Genomic DNA, 27,182 nt, shown 5'->3' with positions numbered 1-27,182 from the left:
TTATTTTTTCCAAATTGCATTGTATTTTTTTTTTATGCAAATGTATTTTGGAACATTTTTGTTTTGTTATGTAACACTTTACATACCCAACAGGAGAAAACTAGGAAAAAAATATTCACTAAGATGAAAAAAATAAATAAATAAAGTGGCTATTTTTTTCAAAACTCTAAACACAAAAAAGAAAAACAAACACTAAATGTAAGAAAAAAGAAATTAGATTGCATCCTGCCTCCTATTTTGGTCTGGCCACAGCACCTCATCTACATCACAAGCAATGTTCTCCCTAGATAAACAGCAGGGAACATATTTTCTGGAGTGATGGATCTGTCCGCCAAAAGCCCCCACATCACCGTCACCACATGCAGCCTCCATTGCCTGGAGAAAAAGCATGCATGCAAGCGGATAGCAGTCATACACCTCCCATCGCCATGCCAGCTGAAAAAAACTCTTGAATGAGGTTTAGGAATGGGGAATATGGTGGGAGGTATAGAGCAATAAATTGTAGGTGGTCAATGAACCAGTTGCGGAACAGAGCAGTACAACTATGTTGTCCCAGATGACAAGATACCTGGGCTGCTGTGGTCCACCCCTCTGCTCGACTGGAATGAGGATGCCATGTAGTGTGTCCAGCAGTGTTATGAGAAGGTCTGTGTTGCAGGGACCAAGGTTGACATGGTGATGGAGGACACCTTGCTGGCTAACAGCTGCACACATGGCAATATTCTCTACATGCTGTCCAGGGACATTCACAATGGCCAGTAAAGAGTCTCTGAACAACCTCCACCAAAGCAAGAGACAGTCAGGAAAACAGTTTTTTTTTTTTTTTTTTTACCATTGTTATATTACTGTGATGCACTTCAGCTCCTCGCGCTACTTCCTATATGGTCCTCCACACACACACAGCCCACCACAACCACCCACCACTTTACAAAACAGGCAAGCTGCGCCTGCTCAATAACGCACTCTAACATAGAGAGCAAGCAGCACGTCAACCCTTCTCAGAGCCACCAGCATCAATGTGATGCTTACCTCCAGCCTCCTGTATGTCCTGATTCTGTGGCTCCAATCTGTGTTGAAATGTCTCATCTACTTAATCATACTGTAGAACACCCCTGAGACTTTACACTTGTTATCTAGACTGTAGAAAAATTGGATCACTTTTACTTATTTACACTACAACAAAATGTTTTGTATAATATAAGAAAGGTGAAACAGGCTGATGTTCTCACCTAAACTTGAACCTGCAATCCCTAATGTTTCATTAATATATCATTTGTAGTATGTCCCTCATAGATACTTAACTTTATTACTACAGTAAATCATACAATATACTGATATTAACTTTACTTATTTCCACTAATGGGGTGAACCAACTTCACTAGATGCTTTGTGTTTGCACTGCTCTGAATGTGCAAAAAATCAGGGATTTCAGCATAAGAGTATCACAAACTTTCCAACATCCCTTACACTCAGCCCTTAAGCATTACTGTAGACGTAAGTTGTTAAAAATGGATCACAAATATTTAGTTTTGTTTTTCAGAAAAGACTTAGTAATTTCTTAAAACAGCCACTGTAGTTATTAGCAAAAGTTACTCTAACAGGAGTAAATGGTGCGTTTGTTGGGGACGATTTACAGCTGTAGCTTTATACACATTTGGTGTGACACTGAGTATTGACAGCAGCAGGATGGTGTTTTGTATGTGGGAGCAATTAATGCATCCATGTTGCTCAATTATTTTTTTAAATTGTTTTTGAACAATGAAGGTCTGCAACAGAGGAATACATGATATCAGGGTGTGAGCACACAGGTAATACCCTCTGCTCATGTTAGCAGGTAGCAATCAGTGGCTACACTGGCCACGGCAGAACCCTGTGACTTGTGAAGGTCTCTAAAATCAGAGGGCCACTACATTACATGACCAGGACAATTGTGATAATAATGTGGCTAGCTAGGGTTTGCAGCTAGGAAGCGCTCTGTGGGGAGCAGATTTCAACTTGAGCAGTGACTCTTAAGTACTGCAAATCCATCTTTGCATGTATTTTTGGAAAAATGTCATCATTCATTTCACTAGCTTCACTTGCAGTCTAACCTCTAATGGAGGTGTGGGAAGAGTGGGAACATTCTGGGGCATAATGTAGGACACGATAACCAACCAGCTCGTCATTGCATTTAAATTTGTGCATTTAACAATTTTAATACAACTTTGTATGCATGAGATGACCCTGTTTCTGTCCAAAATGAGTCTATAACCTACAATGAATCCATTGTTGTTTCATGTATAATAGATTGCTTAATCTCCTCCGGTTTGTTAGCAAAGATTACAACATAGACAAACCTCGCAAGCCTCTCTATGCAACCGAAGAACATCTCCCACTCCTGCTTCCTCTTAAAATTCAGTGTCCTGAATAACTGCTGAAGCACAGCATTCCTCCCTGCTTTTATATGACAGAAATGTCAAGTGGTCCCGGCACCACACTTAACACTAGGTGATATATTATCTCTCAAATTCAGCCTTTGGGATATTTATTAGAATATTTCGGTCTGCCAATTCATCATGTAAATGTTGTTCCCATTTGTCAAAGTCCTCAGTAAAATACTGAATTTAGGCAGAGCATGAATTCCTTTTCTTGTCATTGTCAACAGATGATTATGCTAAATTCAGTCAGCTGAGCCAACAATGAACTCAATTTACTTATAAGTATTGTGTGTGTAACCAAAGTCTGATATATCGTATTCCTCTGTGCTGTAGACCTCCGTTGTTGTCTGAAAATGATTAAACTCATATCAATGAGTCACACTGCTGCACTGGGTGACGTGTTTCTTACCCCCAAAGAGAGTGATTACTGTAGTTTGTTTAGAAACGGCTCCGAAGAGTAATAACAGCAATAAGATTGTAACTCTCAGGAGAGAAGTTCCTCGCACGGCAGATGCAACTGGAGCATGCGCGAGTACGCAGTTCCGTTTGCAGAGCTTCACTAGCTTGTTGTCATACGTCTCTTGACTTTGCACTGAACTCTCCGGAGATTGAAAACGTGATCGCTGTTATTAGTCTCTGGAGATGTTTCTAAACAAACTAACATGACCACATTCTTTATAATGAAGGAACATGTCACCCAGTGCAGCGGTGTGGCTCATTGACGTGTTTTTAATAGATTTCGGATGCCAACGGAGGTCTACAGCACAGAGGAATAACATATATGAGGATTTGGATACACACACAATACTTGTAAGTAGGATGAGTTCATTGTTGGTTTGGCTCTGCACATGAGATTTGTTGACCATAAGAAAAATAAAGAAAATCTATACTTTAAGATTGAAAATGAAGCAGAGTTGCCACCAGATTTTGACAGGATACATCAGACTTACATCAATCTACAGCGTTCTCGTATGAGTTGTAAATATTGGAAAAGACATTTAAAAAGAGAGCAAAGTCATAGATTTCTCCTCAGGGTTCACATTGACTGGGACAATATAGCAGAAACAGTTCAATGTCAATTGAACTGTGACAAGCTTATACTGTATACTGACAGTATTACTCTGTCAATGCTGTCTGTATTCACCATTCCAGTTTCTACCCCTGACAATGCTGCCATGTGTCAAGTAGAAGCAAGAAAGTTTTCCTGGTAACAAAGTCTTTTATTCTGCCCGGCTACAATGTGTAATTTTAGTTTTCATGGTTACAGTGTCACTATTTTATTGCTGAAGAGGACGATTGCGTGTCTTACCATGTGTCTTTCTTGCTGCTGGTTGGCCTGAGTTTGCATCATCAGATGAAGGATTTGGGAATGAACAGAGTCTCTGCAAGATACCCAGACACCAAGAGGTACTCTGAAGTCAAGTGAAGTCATTTTAGTTCAGTACTTTAAAAATATTGTACTGTATAAGACATTGTGTAAGACAGGGAGAACTTGAATTCTTCAAAGATGCACACAATAATGTCAAAACTAATGGTGTACACTTTAAAAAGTCAGTTCCTGATATACTGTACGTTCCTTTGCTCATGATAAAAATACAAAAATTCCAAAATATGTTATTTATTATTTATTTACACACACACTGTGTCATGTGTCTAACCGTCTTCATTCTCAACCGAGAAAAACATTCATTTAGTAACATTTACACAGTGTAGAAACAACTGTTTTTCCCTCTGTGATATGGGAAATAAAGAGGTGAAGCAGAGAGAGTTCTTACTGGTCTTCTGGGTGATGGAGGATGACAGAGCTAAATACACTCAGGGCCAAATCCACAAAAGGATTGACAAGACAAAAAGATAGCGTGTAATTCACAAAGCAAAGCTGCAAAGGGTGAAATGCACCACAATCTGTGCTGCCAAGCAAATAGTATCATGGTACGTCTGTGTCATTTACATGTATGTAAATTGGCCCCTTTCTGTGCAAGTAAGCCTTGTTGCAGTCTAATTCACAAAGACCAGCACTAATTGCTACACGCAATTAGGGTGGAGTTATCAGCGTCTTCAGATAGTTGGTGTTACCTGCGCACACACTCACCCCTCACTCACTCTCTCTCTCTCTCGATCTCTGTCTGTCTCTCTTCAAATCATCAAGCTTCTGAGGCTTGAATGATACTGAATTGATATTTAATGATATCAAGGGTGAAATCTTCAGTCAGACATTGGGGGGGGGGTTTCAGGCTTAAATAAAAATAAAAATGTCCTGACAGCACCGATGGAGCTCAGGATTCATCCATAAAGGTCTGCTTTATTACAAACAGTTCCTCAGTATAAACCTCAATCTGTGTGTAACAGCTGATCTGTGTAGATGTGCAGCAGAACACAGATCATTAATTACCGTCAGATCCTGTCCGATCCGATGTTGATGAAGTTACCGCTGATGTGCTGCATGCGTAAATGTGCACAGCCTCTTTCTCAGTTTGGAGACGCACTTACCCAGCTGTGGGCAACAAACAGAACATCAGTACTGATGTTTCTATGAAATCCCGGAAACATTCAGTGACGCATTAATAGCTGTAGCCTATTTTGATAAATATTTCAGTAGATTATGTTAGAGATGCAAAAGTAAGAAATGCAAAATACATGAAAGTTGGTTTGTCATTGTGGAGAGCTCTGTGTGTGTGCACCTCTGCTAATTAAAGACATGCCATTTTGTGCTGTCTGCAGTTTTCATTATGGACCAATCTGTGTGCTGACGTGGAGAAAAGCTTGCAACACTGGAAACCGCTCCACTCAATCAATCAGACGCACAACAAGGGCAAATTGCACTCAGCTGCAAAACTTTATGGGTGTGTTTGTGCCGGCATATTGTTGGCACAAAATCTTTTGTGAAAAGGACCTTAAAACGGGGCAGATTACAGTTGCAAATGCTGCGTAATTCACGGTGCTATTAAAGCACATGATCCATTCTTTGTGGATTTGGCCCTAAGAGTTGTCTGATAAATGCACACCCGAAACTAGGTACTGGTCATGCCAATAGCATACTGTATATCAAAGGGAACACAATGGCACACTAAACTCCAACAATTTTACTATATAATCCACGTTTCAACTACATTAGGTCCTTCTCAAGGCAAGTTCAAAATACAGCCTTATATATACGCACATTTCACACCTGGTACTAATCCATAATCAGTTACATCATCAACAAGAGTACATCTGAGTTCATCACAATCAATGGACACTGAAAAAAGTTAAGGGCACATCAACATTTAATTTAATTCCTTTTTTTGACACCTAGAGACACACCACATAGACTATACATTTTGGAGCACGACGGTAATAAATATACTGACATAGCTGACTAATGTCTCAAGTGCAAGTACTCAGACTGTCACAAAGTATGCAGGATGAATATGACCAATATTCATGTAATATATGAATACATGGAACATGGAAACCTCAACCTTTATGGGATGCTACTGGAACCCCTGTATATTTTGAGCGGCCCTGAGGACCCCCGTGGTGTTATTGCTTCCTTAAAGTTACGCAACCTCCATCATCAAGGCAACAGTAAACACCACGACAATCATATTTACAGTTTTTTTTTAAAAACTGTCCCATCTAGCGGTTGGAAACGTGACAGTTGCCACTGGAAACGGGAAGTCCACTTTTTGCCATCTATCTAGCCATTCACCCAACCTGCCTCAACCCACCTCCTCTTAATATGGAAATTTGTCACCTTCTATCGATGTCATCAGTCTCATGGCGTCAATTTCAGATGTTGTGGGAGTTCTATAGAAGTCTGCACGTTGAAATGATGCTAAAGAGGTACCCAGTGCGTTAAAAAGTTATGCCAAGCAGTCCTGACCAAGCTTCCGTTTGTGACAAGCTGGGAGTGAGAACAGGTTGTCAAAATAGCATATTTATGCACTCTTCAAGAACAAAAACAAAAACATGAATATGAGATTTCAATGACTTTTATATAATTAAATCCATTAGTGCTGTCTGTCTGTAGAGGCAGAGGAGAAGGTGTGTGTTCCAAGCAAAGCATCCTCACTCTGTATGTCATGTGGGTGTGTTGTGGTGAAGGAGTCTTAATCCAAGCATCTGCACTTTTGGTGTGTGTATGTGTGTGTGTGTGGTGAGAGGTGCTGTGTAGCCATCAGTGAAACACTTACACTTGTCTGCCACTTAGGATCTTCTGTAACTTGGGTTGAATAGCGGCAACAGCTGTAATGATACTTCTCTCCAGTTGAAGTCGGTTTCTCTGTTTTGTCTTTATGTGTGTCATAGCTAAGAAAGTGAGCTCACACAAGTAGGTAGACCTGGATGTCTGCAACTGGTAGAGAGCCTCTTCAGAGTACTCCTTCTCCACATAGCACCAAAACAGTAAACAGTCAGTGATGTCTCTGAAAACTTCAGCCTGAAGCTACAGTCTGAAGACGGGTCGATGAGGCTCTCATGGAGACGCTCTGACTCTGCTTCTTTATGTTTGTGTGTTTGTTTGTTTACAGCTACATTTCAAGTGCTGTATGCCAAACCTTGCAAGTCAATGAGTTTTGTTGAGTCAATGAGTTCTCAGGAATTCTTGCCAAACTCTGCTCATGTTTCCTGGGAAACATTTCAGTGGGTAACTGGGAGTTTTCCAGACTATCCTAACAACAATGACAACAGGATCAGTTGTCAATGCAAGTGGCCCAAAATGACATATATTTACATTCAAGTGACAGAAGCCTTCTATTGGCTTTAGTTATTAAGACGGAAGCAAATAAGGAGTTCAGATGAGTTCATGGACGGGTCAACAAAACATTGGACTTTGTTGTGGGAGATGGCAAGTCAAACCTGTGTTTTAAAAACCATAGCCACTATTGCCCCCAAACCTATTGTAACAAAGACAACATAGGTCTTCTAACCTTAAGAAAATAATCACCCAAACCATGTTTCTGTAACACTAACAAAATACTTATTTTAACCCATACTATGATCTTTTCTTAAACCTAACGAAAGGGTTTTTGTGCCTGTGGATGTGGGCCCTTTTACGTCCATGTGCAACTGTGTGTTTGTGTACTTAAAATTGTAAGTCTTATTGTATGTACTGACCCAAAGAAGCCTTCTTCAAACCTCATTAAAGCCACAGCAGAATGCTGTTATTAAAGTGATATAACTGGATGAGCTTTTCAGTTGCATCTGTTTTTCTTCCAGTTACTTTCCATTCTAAATTGGCAGCTTACAGTCCAGCCATGTAGCTGGAAAAATATTGTTTAACTAAGCTGAGTAAGTATGTTAGTAGTATTGTAAGTAGAGTAAGTATATAGTATTGAATAAGTATGAAAGAAATCAACTGCACAATAGGTAAAAACTATGCAGGCAGTTCAAGAAGTGGCTTAATCAGGCATACAGTGTAGAGCAGCATTCAACAAAAGGACACTGATTGCAGATCATTGTCCTAACGTTACAACTAAATGTCCTGTTCCTCAAACATAGACACAATTTCCATTCTAAAATGGCCCCATGTGATTTTGTTTTTCCTTCTTTGCCACATCACAGTGTATAACATGAGGTCGGCACTAAGAGGGCCATACACTATCCCCAGTGTTTCTGTCTCCCAGCTGGTCTGGTTCTTCTCTTGTTTTTCTATGATCTATTATTATCCAGGGCATACTTTGTGCATATTCCTGCTGAATCCTACTAATCTGCCAACTGGACAAGGTGTTTGACTGTCAGGATATTGTATACTGGTCCCACCCTTGAAGAATCCAAAGCAAACAGCAGGGATGGATTCTTCATTTCAAATAAAGATTCTGACAGAGATTAACTGCTCCATAACACAGTGCACTCTGCCACCTATGGCCCCTTTTCTGTGCAGCTCAATTTCTGCAATGATGTATCTTCAAAACAGAACCTGGCATGATGCTACTGATAGTGGAGTGCATTTCACCAGAAGAAAAATCACATGGGTCACAAAGTAAAAGTGTCAGATAGCATGTGCACTTCAGCTTCTGGGAAGTTATAGGCTTGTCTGACAGGTTAGCGGGTGAGATACAGTATCATTATGTTTGGTATCTGTTGTATTTAGAGTGTTGCTTTGTAAACCATTTAACATGGTGCTTTAGCACAAACAGAAAGACCAAGATTTCTAAAAGGCCAGCAGGAGTTGTCATTTCTCTAGTGTACCAAAAAATCCTCTCTACGTTTCGCCTTGGAGTACTGACGGGTGGATTTAGTGATTTGGGGGCTCAGACATGGGGTCTCTGTCGTGCTTTGTTTTCACCATTTTGAGAGGAAGTATTTTTACTTGAAGGCACAATGAAATTAAAAAAATACATTTTTCAGTTCTAATCTTGTGTCCCTGTATTAATTGTTCAATTACCTCTTGTTTCATGCCAAATATATGTTAAAAAAACTTTTTTTTGAGTATTTTTATATAAAAATCAGTCTTTTTTCTTTCTTTAAAATGTTTTCATATGTTAAATGACTCAGGGATACACAAAAGTGTATCCTATCAAATATGAATATGTCATAATTTTGTTTACAACTCGTCCTGTAATAATGAATACAGCTTTGAAACCACCATAGTAGCCTGTTTGTCAACTGAAAGATATGTAATTTCCCACTGATTAGTTATTACAATTATGACATTTAGTGATTTGTGGTCAGTGGGATTCTCTTGTTTTAGGCTTTTGTTGATCCCTGACTTCTCTTAGTTGAGGTTGGCATTTGTGAATGATCTAGTGCAAGCATCTGTCCAATACTAAGTTTATCACCAAATAAAATGCAAAACTAATGACATTCCCATTAATAGCAGCTGTTTTCATACTAACACACTAAACTAAGTTAGTCAACATGATAAAGAAAATGCAGCATGTATAGCATTGTCATTGTCAACACGTTAGCATGCTACTAGCATAACTGTCGACTCTTAGTCTTGTTGCATGTATGCATGACTCTAAGTTCCCTTTTGGAGAAGAAAAACTGACTTGAATTGAATCAAACTGAATTGAAATTAACTGAATTAGGTTTGTTTTTGGTTGCTAGTTGGATGGTCAAAATCACATCTTCTATATCCTCTATATTTTACAGATACTTAAAGGTAATTTATAGGATTTTTTAAAATGGATACATAGCGGTTTGAACAACTCTTCGTAGCACATTTTCACAGCAGGAGATGAGATTCACTGAATTCCAGCAAATGAAAATGTACATCATCAGGACGATAACGGCCTGACAGCGCTGTGTATCATCGGAAGTCTATGAATAATGATTTGATGGAGAAATCACAATGGCAAATAATGTTTCCTAACGTGTAATGAGGGTAGCTCCAGTTAATGAGGCTAAACAAAACAGAGAAAACACAGACAACACAAACAAAATCTAGACTGGAGGAAAAGTCTTCACTGTGGAAAATTACTTTTCTCTTGTGACTGATCCAGAATTTTAATATGGAGAAGCCACAGAGACTAAGACTAAAGTTGTAGAAAAGAACTAGGGAGTTGGCAAGGCTCCAGGATATTTATCTTTGAATCATACTCCCAATTAAAGACTTGAAAAGCAAATAAATCCATAAATACACAGACGGGTTTTTCGATTGCTTGGGGCTCTGTAAGCGAGATAGATTTATTTATAACACTGTTCTGTCATTGGAAATGAAATAAGGCTGCATAATTGATGTCAGGAAGATAAAGAGTTTGAGGTACATCTAACAATGGGCCTGGTCTTCAGAGTATTGTTCTGTCTCTTTTACACAGTGAAGCTTTCATCAAGTTCAGCACAGTAATAGCAGCTCAACCCTCTGGGTTTGTTGCAAGAGGCGGGTTTACTTAGCCATGCATCGCCAAACCAAATTCGCAAATTCACTTTAGTCTGGAACCTCTCAGTTCATTTTTGATTTCCGAGGGGCATTATCAATTTTTGTTATGGTTCCAGGTTTTACTTTGCAAAGTAATCCAAATAATTCAGTAACTCTGCTTTTTGAAACCGTTAGGAGCATTTTCTAAACTGGCATCCCTTTCAGAAGATATTGGTAAGACATAATTTGTCTGTACCTTGGAAGGACAGTCTCTGTAAAACATAGTTAATTACAGTACATAATAAAATGCATTTCTTTGTCTGTGCACAAGGTAAACAAAAACAATAAATATTCATTAATGCATATCCTTCATATAATATAAAACAAGATATAGTTCCTTATTTAGTGTCATACTTTGTTTTCTAAATTGCAGTGCATTAAGCTCTCAGGGCCACTAAACAGAACCTTGACTTTAGGGATGCTGGGGACAAATGCTGTTTTGTTATAGCAACTTAAACTCAACATACCTACAGAGCACAGTTGGTACTTTTAGTTTTATATTCATTATTAATCCAAAAAGGGGAATTTCTCCTAGAGCCCTCAGATTTATGCACAGGCTCAGCCAACCCCTACACAGCCTCTTGAGCACGAATGGCTCAAATATTCTGTCTTGCTCAAGGACACTTCAGCAAATTGCCGCACTGGGGGAAGACGCTCACTGTGTGTTGTTATCTTGGGATATTATTTACATAATTTATTACTATTTGCATGATTTGTTTCTCTTGTTTTCTAGGACATAGGGCCTATTGGACCAGACAGGAACTGGAAGGGCATTGGCATCTCTATCCTGGTTATTGTAGTGGTGCTTTCCCTCATTGGACTGTCCATTGTTCTTCTGTCAAAAGGTGAGACTCACATCCACAGATCCACTCACAAAAATTATCATAGATGATGATGAGTTTTAGGAAATGACACTGCAACATGCAATGACTTGCATGTTGTAAAATAGGCACCTGAACAGATTCACACACAACATTTTGGGCCTTATCTTGCAACCGACACAAAGCGGCGCCAAGTGCAAAGCAAATGTCTTTGCTAGTTTAAGACTGATGCAGTTGTCATTTTCCTGTCCAGCGCCCACACAAATGCACTTGTGTCCATCAGAGCGCCCATGGGTGTGTTGGTCTTAAAGTGAGGTGTGGTCAGGCGTATTGTTGGTGCATTGCTACCTTGAGGCAGGGGAAAGCGATTGCATGATTGACCAACAAAAACCTGGTCTTTAGTCAGTGATACAGTGTTTCCCCATTATTTTAAGGGCACATTATCAAGATAGTAATATGCACGTACATAGTGGTTGAACAACGCACGTACAGTCTGCTTGTTACACACACGGATGTGCAGCAGCGCACAAACATGCAAAAAAAATTTAACGGATAAAAGGATTACAATGTGAAAGATTATTATGTACATCAACATATTTTAAAAAATATATGTCATAACAGTTAGTCGTAGTATTTATCAGAATAAGCTAATCACAGTAATGACGCATGAAATTGTCTAATTATTTGACCAAATTGTGGCAGTACACGTAGGTATTTAAGATTACTAAATTAAGACCCGTCAGGTTGAGGGTGTCTGTCAAGACCCAGCAAACGGATATAAACAGCGGATCAAACACATACATGAGGACATGAGAAACACATGGGGAAATAAATGAAGTGAAAACAATGATTAACCTAAAGAAGGAAAGAACCCTGGACAGCTCCTACCTGCTGCCAGCAGCAGGATCAGCACCTTGGAGAGCTGATCAAGTCTTGACAACTGTGTATGATGATTTTTTACATGATTAAAATCAATGATTTAATTTTTGAACAATATTTAACAATATTCTTTAAAATTCTTGATTTCAGTGATCATGTTTCTATACTTTCAGCAATTAAAACCCCTCTGATTTGACCTGTTACTCCATGACTGAACAAAATGATGAGAATGATGAGAACCATATCTGTAATTAAAAAAATAAACCTTTTCAAAAAACAAACAAAAAGAAATTTGCAACATATTAATGAGCAGGATCTTAAACTGGTGGTCTGGGGCCACGGGAGGGTCCAGGAGCAGCAGGGGCCACTGTGCTCGTAATGGATTGTGCACTTTCACTTTGCACATGAGTAGATTCATTTCCTCTGCAGAGAAGCGTTCCTTCTTACTGCTTGGCAAATGCGCCAAGGCTTTTAAAGGTAATGGGGAATGACATTCTGGTTGGTTTATTACATTTTACGCCCAAAACACACCCATGATTAATTAGGAGACTAAGGACAACCCTTTTGAACCATGTGCCTGGTGCTGGGACCATTTCTTTCTGCCGTTAAACTAGCAAAAGTGGATTTGGACACACCCTAAATGTACTTGCACCATGAGCTTCGGACCATTTGTTTATCTTATTAAAATAGGGCCCCTTGACTTAAATATTGCAAAGTGTGACACAGCCAAGAACATATTGCTTGAATCATTTCAAAAACCAGTTAACTATGCTTTCATTTATTATTTGCATCACAGTTGGACATCTTATATATTAAATGATCAAATTAAACATGAAGACATACCATTTAACTGCCTGGAGCTGCTCCTTAGCATAAACCTGCACATTAATTCTCACAGCAGCACTTACAAATTAAGAGAAGCCTGAGGAAATATGACTGTCTACATGATTCCTGTAAGTGAACAAACTGGTAATTATTCTCTGTTCCATCAACATTATATTGCACTCGTATAACATTATTGGACTCACGTTGGACAGTCAGACAAAAAAAGCAGAAAACTGATGCAGCAGAACCTGAGATATCATCGTTTTTTATCCCATTCAAGTGTTTTCCTTGTTGAAACCTGGTGCCTATATTACCCACAATGCAACTCACGTGACTGCTGACAGTTCAGTCAAAGATTTTGATATCAAATTGACAAAAACCGCAAGTTATATTTTTGTTTTGACAGCTGATTGATTGTTGTTGTTGTTGGTATATTACATGTATTTATTTTTCTTCCTGTAGATGATGGTGGTAAACACCCTGGTTCACAGTTGACGGTGGATGACCTCTTTCAAAGAAACTTCCAAATACATGATCCTGATGCAAAGTGGATCAGTGGTATGTATGTCAAAGGACTGAAATTCCAGTATATTTAAACTTGACACATACACACACACAAAAATAGTTCTGAAATGATATTATTTAAAAAGTTGTCTGTCACCTCTTTGCTAACGTGTTAAGTATGTTGTTCTAAGTTGCTGTTGCTGAGATTGAAAATGGAGAAGTTACACAAAGAGAAAAAGTACAACAAAACTATGTCAAACAAGGTTTTTAAATCTATTTTTCTCCAATATATTTCCATGGCAACTATGGCATATTTGAAAGAACAGTTTCACTTTTTTGGAAAATACACTTTTTTGCTTGCTGAGAGTTAGATTGAAAAATTAATGCCACTCTCGTCTGTTCATGCAAAATGAAGCTGGAGCCAGCAGATGGTTATCTTAGCTTAGACTGAATGTAAGAAACAACTATCCTGGTTCTGTCCAAAGGAAACAAATTCTGCCCACCAGCATCTCTAAAGCTCATTAATTAACACATTTGATCTTGTTTGTTCAATCCGTACACAAAACAATGTGTAAAATGACAAGTTATGGTTTATGCACTAGAGTAGGACTGAGTCCTGGAGTCCCGGTTGCTAGGCAACCAGCAGAGACTACACTGCATCAGAACAAGTCATAGCCTGTCATAGTCTGAAAAAATAACCTTTATCCTTGGGTTTGGAGACTGCACATTTAGAACATAAACCTTGTGTTACAAACCAGGCAACAACAGTCTAACAAAAGATACTACCTCGTTGCATTATGGGAAGTGTAGTATCCATGTTTGGAGCTCACATTTGGAGGCCTATAAGAGGGATTGAGCCTCTGCTGCTCCAATTATGACCATTATTAAAGAAAAATCTCTTGCAAATCCTCTATGTTTATGCAAGAGCAATACAGATGCAAAAACAGAAGTAATCTTATTGGTTGTGTTAAAGCATGATGAAGCCTATAGTGCTCCACAAACTGAAAAAAATGCAATCCAAGCAGCCAGTTTAGCTAGTTACCAACTAGAAGCTCTATGCTGCAACAGGTGATTTGCTTTTTGGTGCTTTTAGTTGCTCCTTTCATTAGTAATAAATAAACTGGACCACAAAGAGAAGTTGATTTTGAGTGGTCATAATATGACATAAAGGTTCTTACCCAGCGCAGTTCAAGCTCTGTGGTGTTCCCCAGACAGCAGTGATGGAGAATGGATGAAAAGTCCTCTCAGTAGACACAACATGAAGAGTCTTCCAGGATTCATTTTCAGGTCTCATCATGACATTTTTCCCCTACCCAAAAAAAACTTTTTAAAAATGTATTATATCATCATTTTCATTATATATTCAGTGAACAAGTTCATTTAACAGTCTGACCAAATGATGGACACGTGTGAAATCATACAAATACATTTGGTTAAGTAAGTTTCCAACCAGAGGTCACTGCTGCACAGGGTGACAAGTTCTTTCATTACGAAGAGTTTGGTCACGTTACTTTGTTTAGAAACGGGTCCACAGAGTAGTAACAGTGATCAAGCTTCATATTAGCTTCATATTAGCTTCAGATAAACTTTAGATGTACCATTCTGGTCCAACAAGACAACCCTGATGACAAGACAACCCCCTTTCCAACTCCTGTTTATGGAAAACACACAGACTTGTCCTGTTGGGAAAGTTTCCCTGAGAGTCTATTAATCTAAAGAGAAGAGGGTCCTCATCCTTGAAGCCTTTTCTCTTGTAAAAATGAAATACATCCATCAAAACAGAGTGTAAATCCTGCATTTGTGTATCTTTTCTGGCTGTCAGACTGTCTTTTCGAGCTCCTCATCATCACTGGCAGCAGTCAGTCATTCTGTTTCTGCAGTAAAGACACCGGAAAACGCTTTGAACTTGTTTTTGCTCGTCATACTCCTGCAAGTTAAAAAAAAAAACATTTTTAGGGCTGACAAACTCTAAAAGACTCACTATAAACAGAGGTGAAAACACTGGCTAGCCTAGCAGCAATAAAGCTACAAACAACCCATAATGCAACACCCTCTGTAGGAGCCAGTGTTACAGTGATACTCTCTCCATTTAAAAATAATATGTGATCATGTGAACATGTTAATGTTTAGTCTTCAAATATAAGACAACCCTCCTTTTTCAATCGTACTTTCCAGAATAAAATATCATCTCATATTCAGATCAATATGGTTCATTTTTGCACAGAAAGAGGACTGTGGTTTTTGTCCCCCATCCATTCATTGACAGCGCATTTAGAAGGGATCTCTTAATGGCCATTATGAACAGGAGTAATAATTACGGCAAGAAAAACCTATTTCAATGTTCATTAGGGCTCCTGAAAAAAGTGACCCTGTCCCTTAAGGGATGCTGGGCGAGATGTTTGTCTAACCATCTTACTGTTTTGTGTCTCTTAAGCAACTCATCCAAGAGACTCTTCTCCTGCAGGCACCATGAATAACACATCAAGTAGTGTATTTTTCATATTTTTCATAATGGAATATATTCCTCTTCTTTTGAGGATCTTTGGTGAATGGTTGAAGTCTGGCGGTTAGTATTGGTGTTGCCAAGCACCAGAGGAGCTTTACCTCCTCTGCAGTGGTCAGCTCCTCTCTAAACACTCAAGTTTTCCATTTCTGAAAGCCCGACCTTGTAAATCTACCCACTCCCATCAAATACAAACAAAAGTCCTCAAATCTTTGAAAGGTTGTCTCTTTTTGTATAGTTATCCTCCTAAAAAGGTTAACTTTATAAAAAAAAAAGATATCTTTTTTGTTGTTAACTTGTATCGCACCAAAACTCTGACAACATTCAGCACAAAAGAGTCACACAATACTGTCGCTACCTCGTTATTTCTATCATTGTAATTGCTGTGGGGATGGTTGTGGTGTTTCTTTATGGTGCAAATTCACACTGCAAACTCATTCAATTTGTGTTGGATGACATAATGAGCATTTGATAATACAGCAGATAATTACCCAATCAGCGATCACGTTTGCCTTCTAGGCATATTCCACAGGTGGTGCAATTTGAGTGTGAAATTTGTTTTAAGTGCTAGCAAACAATTACTAATTCATGCATCCAGCAGACACTGAGAAACATTAGCATTTATTTGTGTTTCTAACCAATGTAGGTCCAACATTCACTGTCCCTCTAGCTATCAACTGCTAAATGGTCCATTGTATTCACCTAAGTTCAAGCCCTCCAAATTAAATGAGAAAAGACTCCTCTGAATTGCATATCTCCATTATAACATCAACAATTTAGTTTGTTTTTGAAAAATTTGCTGGTGAGCTCAAGCTACACAACCATTTTTAATTAAGAGAAATGTTGTGCAGCAAACTACTTGGTCAAGAGCTCCTCTTTACGAGTCTGGCTGCCCTTTGAGTCTCTGCTTAGTCATTATGCGGTTTGTTTGGGTCACAAAGGTGCAACAAGTCAAACTTTTATTGCTCCAAAGCACAAATTGATCATACTGTATCTGCAAGGTGTTGACAAGGCTATTATTCAATACAGATGACTCAGCTTTACTTGGCCAGGGGCTTATATTTTTGGCAACTCATACTTTTCCACAGTTTATGGCAGACACAAGTGGTAGGTATTACTGTTCCATTGTTTTTTAATTGTAATACAAAGCATCAGATGCAATAATCATAGGAATATGGGATGAGAGCTTTGCATCCATGCTGTTACAGCTGGTGAATGTTATGAAATCATAAACTATGAGCTTTTATGAATCAGATTAGGATGACCTTTTAGGTGTATTCAGGGTCAAGAGTCTGATGCTCACAACTATTACTATTCAAAACCTGCAAAATTATTGACAGGTCCGATGTACACTAACAACTGACAGTATCTACTGTAAAACCAATTGATATTGATCAAAAGCAGTGGAGACAAATATATCCTGACTTTTAGTTCCTACTAGTATGGGTCAAATTAAAACAAAACAAACAAAAAAAAAACAAAACACTGAGTCCTACACTTCCCATAGTGCAAATCAATAGCACCTTTCTTCATACCATCCCTACACCTGTCTTTCAAACTCTCTGCCTCTTTTTTGCAAGATACTGTGTTAAAATGTAGCCTCCAAGCCCAAATCCATATAACCCTGTTGACATCATCAGAGTTATGTCTTTTTAGACTTTAAAAAGCTCCTCAGAATTCACAGAGGTGATTGTTTGGTACAAAAAAACTGATCTTTATGTGTAAAATAGGTGGTGAGCCCCTTTAAAGACCCCTTTAGTACCTTTTTGACCAAAAGGTTACAGGAACCATAGAACCAGAAGAACTGAACTCAGGAATTAAATTAGGAACTAAGGTACCTGTTTGTGTTTTCATCACATCTGTAGAGCTGAGACTATTTGGCAAATCAGATGGATGACAGATTAAAAAACTACACAGAGTCACAGAGTCACCCTGTGATTCTTTCTCACTGCAGAGACTGATTTCTGAGTGGATGAATTGATTGAATAAAAAGGAGACGTGCAGAGGTGAAGCAGGACAGTGAAAACTCCTGAGTACCTGCCTCCATGGCAGACAAGCTGCTAAATGTTTGATGGTTATTTATATCTGATTTAAAACATTACCAAAATAAAACCACAGTGTCAGCAAATTGTTTTATTTCTCTCATTCCCTCACTTTGTTCTCTAATCACCACTCAATCTCTCATTTACTCTCGAGCTGTCTCTCTTGTTTGCTTCATTAAATTCATTTTTAACATAACAAACATCAAGAAACGTCCATCCCTCATCCTAAAATCGGCACTAGTTGCACCCAGTACACAAGTTAAAGCAGCTGCTGCGTTGGTGTTTAATCAGTCTGCAGTCATCTCAGCCCCCATACTGTAGTTCCTGAACTATCAGAAAGTACTGCCCCCAGAGCACCTGAAACTATCTGACAGGAACTAAATTAAGTTCCTGGTTGCTCCGGTCCAAGCGCAGGTTTTAGTTCCAGAGTTCCTCAAAAAATTCTTGTTGAAAATTCTAAGTTGAAGGTATTGAGATGTGTAATTTATCAAGGGTCAACAGTAGAGTAAAGAGGGATTTTCTTGAATTCTTTGCTTTAGAAAATAATGTCACTGTGTTGCTGGGACACTTTTAAACACAGCTGAGATCGCATGTCACTTTCATCCTTTGAGTCTTTTTTGATGAAGCTGTTGTCAACTCAGGAGGATAGCAGCCCCATTTTCCAATTACTTTTGCTGTAAAATGTTTTATATATAATTGGTTTTATACATGTATGGCATATAAAATATGGAAAAAGAACTGTGGTTTGTTTTACTTTGGGAATCTAAATGACAAGAGCCCTTTTGAGGATTTGCTTGCCAGTTAAAAACAAGAAATCCCTCTGTATTTCATATTTATTTTCCTGTCATTATACTCAAAAGTGTTTTGAGTATTTGGCATTCTATAGCCCTCTTGCTAGAGATTGATGCCTCAGAGCTAAATCATTGACATTTACATGGGATGGGGACCCTCAATGATTTAGATCTGCCAAATACATTAATGGAATTCAGGCCTCTCTGGACTGTAATGTCGATTTGGGATTAGACTGGAGTTATTGCAGGCTCTTCTGTCAGTGTTTCCATTGTTGAAAGTTGAAGTGTAATCTCACTGAGCTGAAATTAGACAAATCATTTTAAATCACTCTTTGTTGTTGTTGTTTTCTTCTCTCCTGTCAAACACTTTGTCTCGTCAGGGGCATCACTGGGATCTATCAGTCGCCTAATACGTAGCTTGTTTATTGTGAATGAATGAATGAATGAATTGATACGAAACAACAGCTGTTAAGGTTAAACACATCATAGTTTATTCTGACACGCATCTGACATGGAGGTTCAGACACTAGCGACGGTTGGGGCATTTCAATTATATGTAAAGTAGCTACGTAAATAATGCAAATTTTGAGCAGCACATGACAACATCCATGCAGCTGAGGTTGCTACGGCAACACGTGCACTGCTGTGTAAGTTAATGGAAGTGACTGCAGTCCAGTCTGCTCATCATGTGTAGACACAGCCTTCTTGTGTCTTCAGCAAATCCAGCAAACTTAATTACATTTTACTGGTTTAAAAATCAGTAAAGGAAATAAGCTCTGACATGATTATTTATTAATTTCCTTTCACAGTTTTAAAAAAAACAAAAAAACAAAAAAAAACTGTGGAATTTTACATCACAGTTGCTTCTTGGTTCAAGGTACCATTCACCAAGTAAACTGATTTCATTACTGAACTCCTTTAAATGTATATTTATTGTGTACAAATACATGCAGCACTACACTTTGAATGTTCCTGTTTCTGTTCTAGAGGAGGAAATCATCTTTCGGAGCTGGGATGGAGATGTTTTGAAGGCCAACACACAGAGCAACGAGACAGAACTTCTGCTGAAAAACACGACTTTTGTAAGTGCTAGCTTTTGTTTCTTTTGGATTGAGATAATTTCACTCATTTCTATTGGGGCTCACAAAGCTGTATAAAGCAGAAATCAACATGCTAGTATCAACAAAATGACACCAGGTTTAAAATAGTTTAAGATATTGTATTGTATTTTTATTATAGGTAAAATAATGTATGTATTGCAATAAGGTTTGGTAGATAAGATGACCTAAGATTGAATTTTCTGCTTCTTTTTTTGCTGTCTGTTTGTTACTATGGCAACTCTTTTTGCCATCGGCAGGTATTTTGACCCTGCCAAGGTTGACTCAAGTTTCACTGGAACTTTTTACATGGATCAGTTTGCGAAAATGCTTTTGGGGTTTTCATATTGACAAAGACTGTTAGACAAATGTATCTCCGAAACACTCTAAGCTTTAGAGAGTTTAATGAAAACATATTTCTTGTTCCTCCCACAGGCAACTTTTAAGGCTTCGAAATTTGCAGTTTCTCCAGATCTGAACTTTGTTCTTCTGGGATATGATGTCAAGCAGGTGAGAACCTCTTAATATTCAAGTTAGATATATTCTGACAGTGGTGTTTGGCTCGGGGCTGCTAATACTGGAGTTTTACGGTTCATGAACTAAAATGGAGATGTGACTAACATGAGGATATCTTTCAGCTTTAAGTCAGTGAGTAAAAGTCAACAGTGATCTGGCAAGAGGATACAGGTTTTAGAAATATGGGATGAATTTAACAAACAGTTCACAATCACATGCTAGGGGCTATGAAAGTTGCAACTAAAGCTGAAATCTTTCCACTTGAACTGCTTTGACCACCATTTGTCTAAGGAATATTGCAGGGTTAAGTCTCTCTGTTTTATTTGATTTTATTTATTTTTTTTACATTTATTCATTTTGCAGACGCCTTTGTCCAAAGTGACATACAAGTGAGGTACAAATTACAGTAGATCAAGGAGAAGCCTTCGAGAATAAGTGCCCTTACCTGACACAAGTGCTGCAAGGCTTGCAGGTGCATGAAGTAACATAAGTGTTTTATTTTTTTCAGTCAAAAGGGATGCTTTTACTCTCAATAGTATTGGTATTGTAGAGACTGTCCTCCCAAGAAAAATGACACAATACAATGTAATGTCAGTTGCCCAAAAACAAGTGGGGCAGTTCAGATGATGTATATAAAAATGGACAATTTTCCTCAGTTGGAGGAAGTAGGCTGGAAAGAGGCATTAATCCAACAGTGTCACAGGAGACCATTGTACATTCATTTCGAGACAGTTTTTAAAAAAACGTAACTGTGATCATCTCCTAAACTTAACCCGGGTAATTATTGTAGCCATGACAACAAAGGTTGCCTAACTTTAAGGACATAGTAACTTTAACCCACACCACATGTTTGTCTAACCTTAAAGTGATCATTTGAACCCCAACCATGATCCTTCCCTAAACATAATCAAGTGCATTATTTTTTAACAGTGATTCGTAACGGTTTTAGAAAACACAGACAAATGATGTCCTGCCCATTACTACTGATTAGAAAAAGCTCCTTTGTGTCCTGGAGTCACTTGGTCAAACAACATATTTGGTTGTTTCATTTGGAGGACTTGTTATTTCATCAGACCATCACAGTGCTGGAGTTGCACAAGTAGCTGTTTTTGCAACTTGATACCAAGTTATCACAAGTTCTACCATGAGTTTAGCCCAGGGGTGAGCCTAAAGGGGAATCCACATGTGTTTTTGATGTCTGTCATTCATACTTCTCATGGAACAAATACACTTCAGTGTTAAACAAATATAACAATCTTCAAAGACTAAAGGCCTTTACACACTGGACGCGATTTTTTCGTGCGATTAATTCGCACGTCAATATATTTTTCGAACTGTTGTTTGTGTCATGAGTACTTTCATACAGAACGCGAATATTACGAGGCGAAAAAGCGGCGTGATTTTTTTTTCAGAACAAGGTCACACAGTGAATAAAAGCATCAACCAATCACAAAGCGTAATCTGCACAGACAGCTGTTTCTTGCAACTTATTTACATTATCTATATTGATTGATCAGCTCCCAGTCTGTCTGTGAGCACTGCAGGCAGACAGGTAGGTTCACTCGCTATAGTGGGCGGAGAAATAAAGCCAATGAGTCAATACATTGACATATCATGTATCATATGCATCATCACCATGTATTTATAACTACAAACTGTGGATTTCTTCCCATGGACCCGACATGCAAACTGTTTTGGTTCAGTAATTTCCTGCTGTCAATCAGCCTGGTGAAGGCAGTTTGACCTCTCAGCTCCAGGTGCTGCAGCTGACAGGCGGCTGCTTCTGTGGACAGAGACGCTGAACGCAGGTCGGAGATCATCATCATCACTGGAGGATGATGTCAACATCCTCCAGTGATGATGATGATCTTGTCCTTCTTCTCCTCACTCGACAAAAGAAGAGGAGAGCGTTATATCCTTTCAATCCACACCGGCTCCGACCTGCGTTCAGTGTTCCTGTCCACAGAAGCAGCTACTGGACAAACTGCCCTCACCAGGCTGACTGACAGCACAATGAGCTGTCACAAATTCTTTCGCAAATTCGCATCGCTGCCGGTGTGAATAGCTTTGATGTGAACTATTTTCGTGTCGTTAATTTGCGTCGCTGTGTATGTGTAAAGGCCTTAAGAGACACATGTGTGAAGGATTTCACTATTGGAACCCTACACTTCAAGTCTATTTTGTTCTACTCTAGTGCACTTAGTGAAGAGTTCCCCATGATGTGAACCTATATAATGGTGTAATGATTGATCAAGGTTCCCAGTATTATCATAGTAAGCTCAGTATAGTCAACTGTAGCTGTAGCTTCAATACTAGATGGCAAGATGGCGGCGCACCCAGTTGCAGCAGCTTATCCCGGTCTGTGTGACTGTTTGTCCGCGTCTACGTCCGTTAATTGTGCTAGTGGTAGCAATGATGCACCAATAGTGCACCATCTCGCTATTATTAATTACTATCTGTTATTTATTATTATCTGTTTTTGAGTGAGTGTACATTTGTCTCCTTAAAGATTTGTAATAACTTTCAGTAGTGTCTTTGTTTGTTGCACATGTTGAACTGTGGAGAACGGTATTTTGCTCCCATGTATACTGAGTGCATACTATGGAAGTGACAATAGACATGATTCTGATTCTGAATACTCTGGTTTTATGCCCACCACATGAGCAGGGAAATAGCAGTACAGTTTTCTACCTTTTTATGTGGATTCTTTGAGTTGGATAGTGGTTACTTCCAATGGGGATGAAAATCAATCATCAGAGGTCCTGCAGTGACACCTCCATCTCACACAGAGTACCATAATGAAAGTGAGTTAGTAATACACTGAATCCTTAGTGACAATGGGTAGTATTTTGGGGAATCAGTTATTATATGTAACTGGTTTCCACCCACCACTCGTCTCATCTTATTTCCAGAGTTAAGATATAATGGTAAAATAAAGGAACTACATGTATGTGACGCCTACAGTGTCTCTGCTCTGGTCTTTATGTCTAAAAATAGAAGCACACCTCTGCACGCAATCTCAGCTCAACCCAAGCAACATCTGGATCTAGCAGCCTGGTAAATAATCACCTCACATTCCCCTAATAATGAACAAAAGAAATGAAAACTACACCAAAAATATAACAGCTGTTTATTAGCTAATACAATAAAAATAATAATGTAAACAACATCTAGCTGCAAGATTCATTTGAACATAATATGTCTTAAAGGGGGCATATTATGATTTTTGTGATTTCCTGTCATTATATATTGCATTATGATATTATGATGCCAAACCTCCAAAACTTGTGAGACAAATCTGATGTTTCAGCCTGCCCAGAACACTTCTTTTGCAATGTTTTTTTTTTTTTTGTTTTTACTTTCCCGACAAGATGATGTCGACTTGTCACGCATGTCCGTAAACGGCCACCTGTTCCGTAATCTTTGCTGCTGAAGTTGTTTGCTTTGCAGATCTGATTTGGTCTCAAACATGTACAGATGGATTTGAGTTTGTTTATGTAGCCTCCTCTGGACGAAGTCTGCCAAGTGGCGGCTTCCTGAAGCTGACATAGAAGAACAGAGTAGGCTCATAAGGAGGGAGACAGGAGCAGCCCATCTGATTGGGGGTTACATGGTCCCAAATGTCAATAGGATACCTATAATTTAAGGCAGGTGCAGGAAGTGCTACCATTGTCCTCCACCCACCCATTCAAGTGGATGCATCCATCCATATAATGTCAGAGGTCAAGCGGGAAATAATCAAATCAAGACAGAGAGAGTGGAGTTTGAATTGAAAATAACACTAACCTATACAAATGGATAAAGATCCTAAAAAGCCAAAAGGTGGAGCTGCAACCAGTTTTAAGTTAACGCATTTATTCAAAATATCGATGCCACTGACATGCAAAATCCTGTTAGCGTTAGCATGCATAGCTGCAGTAATATTAACAGTCCATCGCCCAATGAAGAGGACTAAGAAAGAGTCTGGACAGATTAGCGGGCTGATTCCAGTGGAGAGTAGGGGCAAGAAGAGTAGGCCACTGCAGAGGACGAGCTAAAGGTGCTTGACAACCTTCAGCAGGTGATACTGCTAACGTTAGCTTGTAGTGACAGTGTTAACAGCGGAGCTCCGGACCTGACCAACTCCGTTATGCAAGTGGCATGTGAGCGCAGCTTTTCGACTTTAAAATTAATGAAAAAATAGGTTATGGAGCACTACATCTTGAAGCGTTTATGTTTATGGCTATAGAAAAAGACATTCTTATGACTTTGGAAACTGATGGAATAACGTAATTGATTGGATGGTAGAGAATGCACACTGATGAGAAGTCTTCTCACCGCCTAAGGTAGGACATGCTATTCTATTCCACTCTCTGCTTAAGGCCGCTGTGTTATGCTGTTTTTGTTAAATGATGTCAGCTGATTAGTCACTCTGGGTTCACTCCAACAGGGTGCAGCCATGCTGCTCGTCACAGCCTGACAATACCAATGAATGAACATTTAAATAGTGTCAGTAGCATCAAATCCTGACAGCTGTGAAAACAATGTCGGATGATTGACTATAAACAGCTCTTACATTTCCAGGTCATCATAGGAAAGCTTTTGTCCAGTGTGAAAACTAAGTTTTGGCTATTTTGCTTCATGTTGTCATAGACTACGTTCATGACATATGATTATGTCATATTTGTTTTATTTGTGTGGTTACAGATTGTAGCATAAGTGTGTTGAGCGTTGGTTTGCCAACATTTCTTCTAGGCTATTTCTTGGCAATTTATTTAGTTATTACATTATTTTATGAAACCCTGTCTGTAAACCTGTTGTTTGGGTGTCAACTTGATATCTATTGCTCAGCCTATATGTTATAAATAGCCTGATATTGCGTTATGCAACTCATAAGTGTGTGTGTTGGGGAAAAATGGGGCCAGTCCAGACGAATATTGCCAGAGCCGAATTTCATTCCCAGTCTGACCCTGGATTCCACTTTCAGGTGGAGCCCCTCCTGTCTTGGTTGTCATTTTCTCCCACAAGTCGGTTTTCTGTAGTTTGCCTGCCCTGTGGCATAGGCAAGGACTAAGACGTAAGGAAAAGACACAAGTTAGTCAAACATGGATGCGATTACGGGAATTGAGAGGCACCCAACGACACAAGTCAAAGCTGTCTTTGTGACAGCAGACCCTCCTCCTGACCAGGGTGGGAAACAGGTCAGACACTGGCCAGCTTTGGTGATGTGGCGTTTTTATCAGGGATGGATATAAATTCAGTGATATCGATGTTTAAACATCATGTAATGTAAAGAGATGGAGACAAAAAGAAAGGTCAAGAAAGAGAGAGAGGAGTGAATGGGGTAATTCTGTGGTTTATGTGTGAAGTGTATGGAGTAGTGTATCTTCATATATCTCCACTATCATCTCCTTCATGAAAGGGGTATTATGTATCCATAGATACATATAATACATTGAAAATATGCAAGCCTGTTATCAAGAACCACGTTATTGCAGTATTCTCCAATGTCCTTGACCTGATTTTTTTGAATAACCCGCTGGCTTGTGTGCATGTACAGGTAATTGTAGTCAGTGTTGGTCCTCGCTGAGGTGAGAAGAACTCATCATCCCCACCGTACAACACAAAAACCTCCTGTCCTATTTTAAATTTGTCTATTTACAGACTGTTTTTGAACACTTAACAAGCTAATATAACAGCTTGCTTGTGTTTTTAGATATTGTTTGTGCTGGGTTGCTTGTTTGCAGAATCAAAAGCTATAGGGAGCTGGTGTGCTGGTACATTTAATTTCAGAAGGTGAATGCTTGAAAAGAGTGTTCACCTATGCACACAATTATACTTGATTGCCAAAATGAAGAGTGAAACCAACAGCGAAAGGAGAAACCTAATAGTCATGGTTTTTGAGAGCTCCACATTCTTTAACCATCAATGCAAAACACTTTGAGTAGTGTAGTCTAGTGAGTGAAAACACTTTCAAATAATTTAAGCTGATAAAAATGTGAATCATTCAGTACTTGGACAGCACTGAATGTTTCACAGTGAGAGAAAAATAATTCTCAATAGAATTTAGCACAATGACAAATGGCACAGGGGTGAACATATCACCTGTACAATTCAATGCAATCCAATAAAACAGCCAATGACACTTTTGACAGATGTTTTTCTCTTCAATCAATCTCAATATTTTCATCAAACACAAAGTTCTCAGATAAATTGTCTGTGAAAAATACTATATTATATGAAGGTTTGTGCTGTAGATACAAATATACGTCTTTTTAGGAAATGTTGATGTGGATGCCAACCAGCTGAACAGTAAGTTGCAACTGTGAATTTATTATTAAAATGATGAAAAGTGCTTTCACAATCACGAATACTATTTTTCTTAGGTCTAGCATACAGTTTAATGCTAGGAACTTTTGCACTGTTATAGTATGCTGGTAGTTTAACACCACTTGCTAATAGGGATGTCAAGAGAAGCGATACTTCGGTACCAAGTCAATGCCAAAATTCTGAAAATGTGACGGTACTTGTTTTTCTACAGTACCGTAGGTACCGGGGATGCAATTCTTCCGGATCTGACGGGGGCAGCATATACTCCTACAAGTGTCCTAGTCTGCCGTTACATTATAAAGGAAGAAGAATAACGCCTACCTGCACCATGGATGTTTAAAGAGAACGATACAGCGTCGGAGGCGGGGCCCCGTTCATTCCTATGAAAGTTGCTCAGTGGTGCATGAAGCCAAAAAAGTTCGACTTCTGCGCATAAAATTACCCAGATCTTCCGGGATCATTGTGCCCATAGAGCAAGTGACTTTCGTTGACCTAGCCGGCTACTTCCGGTTTAGCCCTCCAGCTAACTTGAATGGGGATAAAACAATTCAATCGTGCGGCTCTTTTAGGCTTTCGAAATGTGATCGGACCGAACGGATCAAATTCTGATAGTGAGACATTTCGCGGGGGTTTGT

General features: G+C 38.9%; 1 protein-coding gene and 1 long non-coding RNA gene across 11 annotated transcripts in view; one reads left to right on the top strand and one right to left on the bottom strand.

The window, feature by feature from the left end:
* Window positions 1–22: 22 nt before the first annotated feature.
* LOC121907398 lies at window positions 23–27,118 on the bottom strand. Of its 6 annotated transcripts, XR_006098860.1 has the most exons (5): window positions 26,869–27,118; window positions 14,468–15,216; window positions 4,810–4,911; window positions 3,727–3,799; window positions 23–778 (listed from the first exon to the last, which is right to left on the bottom strand). It is a non-coding gene; the product is annotated as an uncharacterized LOC121907398 (long non-coding RNA). The 6 variants fall into 6 exon arrangements; XR_006098862.1 differs by lacking the exons at window positions 14,468–15,216; window positions 26,869–27,118 and adding an exon at window positions 6,154–10,976; XR_006098861.1 differs by lacking the exons at window positions 14,468–15,216; window positions 26,869–27,118 and adding an exon at window positions 6,593–10,976 and having other exon boundaries at window positions 4,810–6,303.
* The window catches only part of LOC121907397 (inactive dipeptidyl peptidase 10-like), a 53,174-nt gene continuing 41,250 nt past the window's right edge, over window positions 15,259–27,182 (top strand). For 3 of the 5 annotated variants that reach the window (XM_042426924.1, XM_042426922.1, XM_042426927.1), the window contains exons 1-2: window positions 19,531–19,707; window positions 20,158–20,232. In XM_042426924.1, the coding sequence (XP_042282858.1) occupies window positions 19,573–19,707; window positions 20,158–20,232 (210 nt within the window). In that variant the 5' untranslated portion in view covers window positions 19,531–19,572. Of the gene's footprint in view, window positions 16,900–17,746; window positions 19,273–19,530; window positions 20,233–27,182 lie in introns of those variants that run through there. The other 2 variants (XM_042426925.1, XM_042426926.1) reach the window with 2 other exon arrangements.

Source organism: Thunnus maccoyii, chromosome 11 (assembly GCF_910596095.1).
Source record: "Thunnus maccoyii chromosome 11, fThuMac1.1, whole genome shotgun sequence".
Taxonomy (NCBI): domain Eukaryota; kingdom Metazoa; phylum Chordata; class Actinopteri; order Scombriformes; family Scombridae; genus Thunnus; species Thunnus maccoyii.
The sequence above is the reverse complement of the archived record's forward strand: the minus strand, read 5'-3'. Positions and strand labels throughout refer to the sequence as shown.